We start from the raw sequence: 10,875 nt of genomic DNA on the forward strand, positions 1-10,875 counted from the left end.
AATAATGTATTTTTGCATATTTGTTAAAACTGCCACTATGTCCTGATGGATAATGAGATCGAACTCCTCTGCCTCCTCCTCGTAGTCCTGAAGCCATCTTCAGAAAAACACAGCTCGGTCACAAACAACCAATCAGAGTCAGGAGGAGGGTCTTAGCGCTGCCAATCACCTTCAATGCTTCCTCTCTGCTGAGCTACGGCTAGTTCCCCAAATCAGAGGCTGCCATGAATGCTAAGGCTAGTTAACATAGCCACCGATAAACAGTTTTCCTGTAACGGTAAGTTAGCACGTTGAGCAGTGTGTACACAAGAGTGATCGACAGCGCTAAGACCGAAACAAAATCTGACGCAGTGTGAATTGCACACCCCTCATCCCGGTATAGTTCAAAATAAGCGACACTCGTACTTTGTAGACAGGGGGGGACCTTAATGAAAACTATGTTACCAGCAGGTTCAGAACTTCACCTGGTTCTGTTTCAGTTTCATTCAGACTCGCTGGGACGACACGTGGATTCCCCCAAAATGTTGGACTGCTCCCTTAAATAACATCGACGCAAATGGGGTGTGCTTTGTTGCTTTTCCTGCGATTGTGGGGACAGCTTTCAGTGAGACGCAGTCAGAGTTGGCAAAACTCACACGAGGAGCTTACGCTCTAGCTTGATCCTGAGTTTCCATGTTGTCTTCATGCTGCTGTCCAAGCAACCCCAGGAATGAGACCTGGTGTTTCCAGAAGCTTCATGCCATACCGTCCTGGTCTGCTGTTATGAAAATCCCTCAAACATTCGGAAGAATTCGAAACTGGCTTCATGTCAGAAGATGTTAGAATTAACCGGACGTGTATCTCACACCCAGTCGCCACGCCGTGTCTGCATCTTAAAAACTGTCTGTGTGACATTTCTTTTCTTTTCTGTTTTTTTACTCCGTGTTGGAGAAGATTCACTCTCAGTTCAGGTCCAGCCATTACAGCGGCTGAGCTCCTCCCTCCCTCCGTCCCTCCCAGTAACACAGCAAAATTGGGAACTCTGGGATGATTTTCCCTGTAAATTATGCGCAGGGTTATGAACAGCTGTAAGCAGCAGTAGCAGGACAAAGAGAGGTATGCTGCGATCGATACGGAGGCACACGACTGCCATTAGTCAAACGAGTCACAGCACTCACCCCCCATTTGCTGTGTCAGCCTCATCAACTGTAGCGTTTGTGTTTGTGTGTGTTTTTTTTATGTTGGAGAATAACTCACTGCTTTTTTTATCTTTTGTTTTCTTGTTCTTCCTTTCCGTCTGTGTTTTTACTTTTGTTTCTTCATTTGTTTTGTATTTCTGTCCGATGTCGTTCACTCCAGAAATGAGGTCTATTAACTATAGCAGTAAGTGATGTGGCTTCTTGTCTCGCTGTCGTTTTTTATTTGTTTTATTTGATTTTATTTTTTCCAGTCTTTCCGTGTGTCTGCATGCCCTCTCCCTGCCTGCTGCTGGTTTCTCTTTCCTTCAGCTTCTGGTTCATTTTCCTCCCTTTCGCTTCTCATTTTCTGTTTGCCTTTTTTCTTTCTTCTTCTTCTTTTTTTTCCCCTTCCCGCCCAGCCACCCCCCGTCACTTCCGGGGGGTCAACCAGCTGCTTTATCTGTCCGTTACTAATACGGTACATACGTCGGTCCAAACGACTGATGTGGAAATTATAATTTTCTTAAATGTATCTGCCTCCAAAGTGGACTTCACAGCTGACCATGTGTCTCTTTCTTTTTTTGTTTTTTGTTTTGTTTTTTTTACCACCACAACTTTCTGCGCTGGCAGATCTTTTCAAAAATGGATTTATGGGTATGGAACATTATTATTCATTTTATTGTGCTTTAAATGGCTTGCCGAGTTCCTCTCACAGTCTCACATTACTGTAACCATCTTCTCTCCTGAACCAACAGCTGGGTCTCTCTCTCTCAACCTGTCCCTCTATTTTTCCTCTGCCCACTAACCTGATTAGAAGAAGAAACCTAACCTCCTTTCCTTGCGTCCATTCTGCCCGTTTTAACCTGACAACTCTGGGAAAGCTGCCGTTTTACAGAAGGACACTCGTTAACGACAGGAGAACAAAGTGTTCACACCCTTTGGACTTTCTTACATTTTGTCATGCTTCAGCAACAAGCTTCCATATGTTTTTATTTGGATGTAATGTCATAAATCAACACAACATAGAGTGTAATTATGACAGGAAAAGGAAAAATATGCACGCCTTTCATTGTTTAGTTTGCATAACAAACAATGTTTGTTATGCTTGTTATGTATGTGGCTGAGGCAACATACAGATGTTGCCTCAGCCACATCTGTATGTGGCTGAAGCAACAGGGGCATCCCCAAAGAGGGGACAAGGGGGCCACGGCCCCATCTTGAAACATGTTGGCCACCCCAGAGACTCTTCTCCAGGCCATAGAAAGGCAAACTGTCATCTTCTTCAACAAAGACGTAAACGTAAAATCCAATAAATAAATGTAAAAAAAAATTAAAATTAAAAAAAACTAATCACGATTAACATTTGTATGTATATAATTTTTACTTTTTTCTTTATCGATGCCACACTAAAGATTTTACTGTCCAGGCCTGGCCACCCCTTTGAAAATGTCCTGAGGGCGCCTTTAGCTACGTTTCCATTTACCTTTAAGTTGTGCAATTTGAAATTGTGAAAATAAATTTTCTCTATGGAAACATCTACATTTTGGAAAAAAAAAACAAAACTTCTTTTTCAATATAAAGTTTGGTGCTAGGATGAGATGTTTTTCCAATCGTATGGAAATCAGTGTATTTTCACAAAAACTGCAATAGAAACCTTTTTTTTTGTCACATTTGACCAACAGCCAGATGTTACTACTGGCGAAAACAAAAAAGAAGACAACAGGAAGTGGTGGGAGGACGATCTGGAAACTGAATGTTTTGCATGTTCCTTTCTACAAAGTAGCTCAAACTTAGTCTAACAAATTGATTGGAGCGTCAACTTTCATGTTTTCATTTTGGAGTTATGTTCTGACATTTGTCATGTTAACACGCTGTGATCAAAAACCATTTTATTTGACCTCTGGCTGAAAGATGAGAGACGGTGTTCTCTGCACCAGTTTCAACTGTTTTACAGTGTCTGAGAGTATGGAACTAAATTAGTGGCATGGTTTTCTTTAAGGAAAAAAAAAGCTCAATCTGAAAAGAAGTTTTGACTTTTTCAGTTTCTGTTTCGTTTCTCCAGTTTCAAATTTTTTCTATCAAACTTTATGGCCCTAACTTAGCTCCATATGAGAGCTAAGTTATGTACAGCTGTGATGTGCAGTGCTAGTTTTCCTCTGTTGTTAGCCGGGGTTTTTCTATAGATTATGCTCCTGGAATCAGTCTGGCTTCTCCTCCTTCACGGCTGCTGCTGTGTAGGGGCCAAAATCTCTGCAGCAGAGTCCAAAATGGGTTGAAAAACTGTGAAATCAGACGAAAACTCTAATAATATGAGGTTGTTCCATAGTAGTTACGGCTTTATAGCCACAGATTGCCACTATAAAGTGGATATGAATTTTAAATGAACTGAATTACTAAAAATTGATTTTCAGAACTTTGAATATTCTTTTATATCCTGATGCTGCTTTAACTTTTCCACAACCTGTCGGCTTGACAGTAAAGATGCTGTTTGTTTTCTGACGCTCTCTAACAAATCACTTTACACACAGCAGGTTCTGAAAGTCATTCGTTTCCCTCAGTTTTATTTGGGGATATCAGAGTAAAAGGGGACTGAATGCAAACAAGCAGTCCAAATTTTTGTTTGTAAGATGAATGGCATTTCACAATAATGTCATTAGCACTAGTCTTTCTTGTAAAAACAAACAATGAAGTATGCTGAGATCATAGCGCAACAGCATGTGAAAATGTCCGTTGGGTGTGAACATTTTTGCGACAGAGGTGAACGTAACATTCGAATCAAAGTTGTTTTTTTTTACATTAAAGCTTTCGCCCAAAACAGAAAAAAAACAATGAAAGGAAGTTTCAGAGTCTGCCTCGTCCTCTGGGTTTTGGCAGTTTTGGCCTCAACAGCCTGCCGTAGACGCCAAGCTGCGAGTATTTTCTCTGAGCTTTGCCAAAAGCAGGCAAACAGCTTGGTGACATAAAGGCCGTCCTTATTATTACGCCCTTGATTGACTCTCTGTCAGAATCGAGAACTCGCCTCTCCTAAGTCACAACTGCTGTTGAGATTGCTGCTCCAGTAAACCCACGAGACGCACGCGCGCGCACACACACACACACACACACACACACAAGGCAACTTGATCAGGCCCTGTTTAGAAACTCTCCTTGTGTCCTCACTTGACCCCACTTACGTCCTGTTCCAGAGCCTTTATTTATTTAATTTTTTAGTTTTTGCAGGATGTGATGTGATAAAAACCATGAGAGATTTTTGACCAATAAGTTTTTCTTGAATCATCAAATAATAGATAACAACTTCCTAAGTTTTCCACCATATAAATGAAATTTTAGCAGCTGTGTTTTAAAAAAAACTGCCAGCATTAAGGGACTGTAATCTAACCAGAACTAACACATAAAGGACCTCTATAATCCAGTTAACTGAAAAGAGGACAGAGTCAGGTCACTATCTGCTTCCTGGGAATTAGTTTCTCTCCTGATGCCCCGTCCCCTTCCTCCTCCTCCTCCTCCTCTTTTTCCTCTTCCTCCGTCCTGTTTTCTTCTTCTCCTCCTCCTCCTTCCTCCTCACTTTGATTTGATCTTTGCTTCCAGTCTCTCCCTCTTCCCCTCATAATCTCCTCTGCTTGTCGCTCTCTCCATCATTGTGTCGTTGAGCTTGCTGTTCAGACACAGAGCGTTACGCCAGAGTAGCAGCTGGACTCGCCTTCAACGTTGTCACAAACTTATTCCTTCCAAAAAACACACACAGTGTGCATTACATCTACTGACTATATAAATAAATAAAGAAGCCTTAACATGAATCCAGCTCTTATATTCGCAGCATGTTTTGACGTAAAAACTTGTAAGTTTTAACAAACTCACCAATGACTCGATTGGAAAATATGGGAGTCCAGAAGGACCGCAATTCAATGAGACTGCTTAAAGGGGTGGTATTATGTAAACTTTGTTGAGCATAACAACATGTTATGACCCTAACCCTAACCCAACTGTCCAGAAAAACAGATCTGTTTTTGTGCCAAGAAACAGCAAATATTTAAAACAAGTAAATCAGTTTGCACAGCCAAAAAAAATTACATTTTAAAAAAATATATATGTATATTTATATGCTAATGCGGAGAGAGATCGAGACGAGATCCTGCAACATGTGGCAATCAAAGACTAAACTCCAGAATGAGCTACTTTTGTAGACAATATTTGACAAGTTTTTATTTTATTTTATTTTATTTTATTGTATCTTTTTTGAGGAGCACAAGCCACATGCTCATCACAAGAGATTTTTCTTACAAATGTGGCAAAATGTAAATAAAAATAAACAGGCCAAGAAGCATTATCTGTCCAAAACACAAGTTTCTAAGTAACTCATATCTTCCTAGAGCCACAGTGGACACAAGCAGCCTGTCATAATAACAAAATTACAGATAAATTGTCATAGAAAATATTTCAGCAAACGATAATAAATGGTCTCAAAATGTCATTTTGAGACCATTTTTAACGACATAAGCAAGTTTGCCCTCTCAAAAACTAATAAACTTTTAATTTTGAACACGTCATGCTGGAACTGGAGGACATTTCATACAACCAAAATAAATAAAACGCAATAAACAAAACGGAAATAAAAACCACACCTAATCAAAACTGTAACTAAAATGGATTATGAAGCCTCTGTGAACAAAATTGCCCTTCAAGAAATGTTAATCCTTGTGGAAATTTGTGGAGCTTATTTTAGTTTATCGTGTAATTAACTGATTAATTGTGCAGGTCTCATAGGACTGTGATGGTGGGGAAGAGTTAAAACCCAAAAATATCCCGTCTTTAAGACTTAGTTAACATTAAAACAGCAACAACCCACATATGGTGTTCATTTATTATTTCATTAGGAAATTAGCATATTTTTTCCACACCGTTGCCTTTTTAGTGAGCATAATAATAACGAAAACATATTCTGCTCCTACGGCATCATGAACGTTAACACTGCAAAAAAAATCACCAAGTATTTTTGGTCTAATTTCTAGTGCAAATATAATTGTACACTTCAAATAAGACAAAAATAACTTTTCATCTTTACAAAGGAGCTTGTTTTAAGTCAATAATTCCTTTAACATTGATGAATAAGTTCTAATTCCAGTGGTAGATTATGTCACTCATAACATGAGAGAAATTTATTGTTATATGTGAAATAATCTACCAGTGGAACTAGAACTTATTCATCAATATTAAAGGAATTACTGACTTAAAATAAGTGCACATATCTTGCTGAAAAGTTACTTGTAAGTTAGTTTTATCATATTTCAAAGTGTGTCAAGAAGTCTGCACAAAGAAACTAGACCAAAAATCCTTGGTAATATTTTACGTTTTCGCGGTGAAATTCATCTGCGGTGAATTAGAGTCCAGACTCCAGTTCCTGTGGCGTTAACAAACTGTGTTTGTCTTTTTTCTCCAAATTTGTATCATTTTTAATTTACATTTTTTTTACCTGGATAATATGTGTTCTTTTCATCCCATCCGTCCAGGCATGTAGTCAGACGCCCGTCCCGCATCACGTGTGTCACCACATCCACCGCGGTCATGTGCAGGTGTCAGAGAGTCTGTCAGGACGCCCGCTGGCGTCGTGTAGCCCAGACGTCGGGAGTCAGTGTGTGTGTTGTGGAAGCTGGTTATCGCAGCAGGCGCCGTCAGGTGTCAGACATGTAATATGAAGCAGCACAAGTTGTTCAGACAGCTCAGGGGGGATGTGATGTAGAGAGGAATAACAGTGAGAAAACCTGCTTCTGTCGTTACCACAAATGGAGTAGCGCTCAATCGCTATGTGTGTGTGTGTGTGCGCGTGTGTGTGCATGTGTGATGTCCAATGCATGAATGTTTGTGTGTGTGTGAACTTTGTGCGTCTGCTCGTGTGTGTGTGTGTGTGTGTGTGTGTGCTTTCATCCACAGAGGCAGAGGAGGTCTACCAGAGGCGGGTGCTGACGATCACAGGCATCTGCGTGGCCTTGTTAGTGGTCGGCATCGTGTGTGTGGTGGCCTACTGTAAAACCAAGTATGTCTTTGAAGGAGGGATAAGCGCTCTCTCTCTCCTTACATGAGAAGGACTTTGTAAGCCCTCCTGTTACCCCGTATGAGGAAGCAGCAGTGATCAGTTGCTGCTTCTGTTCCTGATGCGGCGGGAGAGAAAGGAGAAACATGACCACACTGCAAAAAACACTAAATATTACCAAGTGTGACTGATTCCAGTGTAAATATCTGAGTTCACCTGAAAGAAGACAAAACTAACTTGTAAGTGACCCTTCAGCAAGATATGGGAGCTTGTTTTAAGGCAATAATTCCTTTATATTGATGAAAAAGTTCTAGTTCCGTTGGTAGATTATAATCTGTGAATGAAACAAGAACTTTTTCATCAATCCTATGGAATTATTGACTTAAATCAAGCTTCTCTATCTCTCTGAAAAGCTACTTCTAAGTTTGTTTTTCTCATTTCAAGTGTGATAAGATAGACATTGAAACTACACTGTAAAAATAAAAGTCTCTAATTTACGGCAGCTGGTGTTACCAGGATTTTACCGTATAAATACGGATTTTACCTTATTGATACAGTAAAATTCAGTGATTTTCAGAATTTTGTCATATAAATAAAAACCACAGCTTCCAGTTTTATATCAGAAATTAGAGACTTTTTTTACGGTGTGGAGAAATTTATTTGGTGAGATTTTCTGTTTTTGCAGTGTAATAGAGAACTAATGTATTCCAGTTGCAGTCAAACTTGGGCACAAGGTTTGTTTAATAAACTAAATAATCAAGAATAAATTAAATGGATTTTGTCCAAGTCCCTTATTAAAAGAAAGGTTTACAGTTTACAACATTTTTTCGAATTGATTGTTTTCTCCTTTTTCTTTTGTCCAGAACAAAATATCTTGTGGCTGAGCAAAAATAACAGATCACTTTTTTAATTCACAAACACTTTGGCTTTATTTAGCCAAGCATGATGGATAAGTGTGTCTCCGTCTGTGTTTGAGTAAAAGACAAAGAATCTTTGTGGTCCTGTTTACTTGTAACTTAAAGATAAAGCAAAAAGTATGGTTAATAAAAAAATACTCTGTGCTGTACCTATCCATTTACAAAATTAATGAAGTGTAAAAAAGCAAAAATATGGTGGCAGATCAAGCCGACACCGTTATATTATTTTTCCCACCTCCTCCGTATTTTGGCCAACATTACGAAGACGGATGATGGCCATTGTAGATGGAATAAAAAGTCAATTTCCACCCAAAAACAATCCCTGAAATTTTAAGGTTATTCTCAGAAATTTTCAAGAAAAAAACAAGGGAATTGCTGAGCTCCCACAGTTTAAAATATGCTAGAAAAAAAATCAGAAATTTTGACATTAATCTCAGAAGAATTTAGAACAAACAAGGAAATGTCTGAGTTTGAAAAGTAAAAAAAAAAAAAAAAGCTAAGAAAAGCTCAGAAATTTTCTAGAAAAAACTTTGAAACTTTTGAGTTTGAAAAATTGAAAATGTTCAACTTTTGGGAAATTTTGTGAGCTTCCAAGTTTTTACTAGAAATTTTCTGAAATCAATCGGAAGAATTCAGAGGTGGGTTTTTGGGCAGAAATTTACTTCTCCATTTTTGTTTCTAGAAACCAAGTTCTCATCACTTGTAGGTAAGATACTGACTTCTTAAACTTCTTAGCTACTAATGACGTTTGCGGCATTTTACAGTAACGTGCAGCAAAAATACAAGAACATGTTCCATTTTCAGATGAAAACAATACTCTAGCATGACAGCTTTGCCCAGAAAAAAACTGATTATTCCCTTGCAAGACGTGTCAGAAAAAACACAGAGAGCAATAAAAACGATTCTTGAAAACAGAGAAGGACGTCGGGTTGGAGGGGGGAATAAAGAATTTAATGCTTTCTGTCATGTTTACACATTATTTTTCTCCAGGAAGCAGAGGAATCAGATGCAGCGTCACCTACATCAAAACCAGAATCAGTTCGTGGAGCAGCCAAACCGCGTGCTGGCTAATGGTCCCAACCACCCTGGGCCTGGTCCAGAGGAGATCCCCATGCTGGATGTGAGTCCACACAGCGGGAAGTACAAAAAAAAGTTTAAAAAAAATATGCATCAGGTCACCACAAGCTAGACACAGGAAACAAAAGACAGGAAGAAAAATCACCCGGCGGAAAATCTCAAAACTAATTAGGTTATCTGGCAACAGGTCAAGTAGCATGATGGAGTGTTGGGAGCGTCGAAGAGAGGAAGAGTCTGTCAGGAGGGGGCGAGATGAAGAGGAAATAGCCACTCTGGAAGATTTCACGGGCAAATAGTTTCATAATTACAGAATAACGTCTCGGCGTGTGATTTAGCGGCGGCAGGGGGATTTTTGTCATTTGCGGCAGAAAGACGCTGTCGGAACGTTGGAGGACGGAGAGTGTGAGTGGAAACGAACGGCCGCGATCTGCAAGGTGGCCGAGAAATTCATCAGCAACAAACCCGATTCAAAAAACCAGGAAACGATCCGGAAACGTAAAGCCGATGATCAGACACAAAATCTCACCGAGGATTTCTGGTCCAGTTTCTACTGCAAATACCTTAGTGACACTTAAAATAAGACAAATTTAACTTAGAAGTCACTTTTCAACAAAATAGGAGCTTATTTTAAGTCAATTATTCCTTGATATTGATGAGAAAGTACAAGTTTTTCAGATTATTTGACTGAAAATAATCAGTGAATATCGCCTTGTTATAAATAAAATTATCTGCCAGTGGAACTGGTAGTTTTTCATTAATATTAAAGAATAATTGACTTAAAACAAGCTCCTGTGTCTTGTTGAAGAGTTACTTGTAAGTCAGTTTTGTCTTACTTAGATGTACTAAGATATTTGCACTAGAAATACATGTCAAGATTTTGTGTTTTTACAGTGCATACCATCGGTATTCGATCCCTTTGTCTTTTTAAATTTTCACATTACAACCACTAACACCAGTGAATTGTTTTGAGATTTAATGCAACGGATCAACTTGAAGTGATGCATCGTTTTTGAAGTATGCAGAAAGTGATTTGTGGTTTTTTAAAAAGTATTATTACTAAAAATCTGAAAAGTGCGGTGTGAAGATGTATTTTCCTCCAGAACGAGGTTCCTCCTGACACTGCTACATTGGTACACAAAGTGGGCAAGGTGTGCGATTTATTTCAGTTTGCTCTGCGAAGGCGTCCCAGGTTAACTAGAAAGCAAACTGAATCATGAAGACAGTATGGTGGTGGTAGCATCATGCTATGGGATGCTTTATTTCAGCATCTGCAGAAAAGCTAATTAGTCCTGATGGGAAGCCAAATACAGGGAGATGATGGGGGAAAAAACTTTAACAGGCTGCAAAAAGAGGTTCAACTTCATTGAAATCTGTTTAAAAATCTGCAGTAAGATTAGAAATGAGCTCTTCAGAGATGGTCTGAAACCAGTGTGGCCGAGCTTGAGCCGTTTGAAATGTTCAGTGTAAAGCTAGTGGAGACCCTAACACCCTAAGGCTTACAGCTGGAACTGCAGCCAGACCAGCAACGTATCCATGTAGGATGGAGATGGAGTCCAAACTAATGCCTGACTTTTATTTTCTTTATTTGTAAAGAACAAAAAATTAACTACTAAGCAATTTTCTATTTCATAGTCATGTGGCACTTTGGGTTTGACCGTCATGTAAAATTCCAATAAAATACATAAATTCTTGGGGT

The 10,875-nt window shown here is 39.1% G+C and overlaps 1 protein-coding gene across 3 annotated transcripts in view; it reads left to right on the forward strand.

Moving 5' to 3' along the window:
• Positions 1-10,875, forward strand: part of LOC103149276 (pro-neuregulin-2, membrane-bound isoform-like) — a 68,181-nt gene that overhangs the window by 48,888 nt on the left and 8,418 nt on the right. The window contains exons 6-9 of one of the 3 annotated variants that reach the window (XM_016679806.1): positions 1,339-1,362; positions 1,788-1,811; positions 7,086-7,188; positions 9,093-9,222. In XM_016679806.1, the coding sequence (XP_016535292.1) occupies positions 1,339-1,362; positions 1,788-1,811; positions 7,086-7,188; positions 9,093-9,222 (281 nt within the window). The remainder of the gene's footprint in view (positions 1-1,338; positions 1,363-1,787; positions 1,812-7,085; positions 7,189-9,092; positions 9,223-10,875) is intronic. The other 2 variants (XM_007568353.2, XM_007568354.2) reach the window with 2 other exon arrangements.

The sequence above is a fragment of the Poecilia formosa genome, unplaced genomic scaffold (assembly GCF_000485575.1).
Source record: "Poecilia formosa unplaced genomic scaffold, Poecilia_formosa-5.1.2 Scaffold221, whole genome shotgun sequence".
In the NCBI taxonomy this organism is placed as follows: Eukaryota; Metazoa; Chordata; class Actinopteri; order Cyprinodontiformes; family Poeciliidae; genus Poecilia; species Poecilia formosa.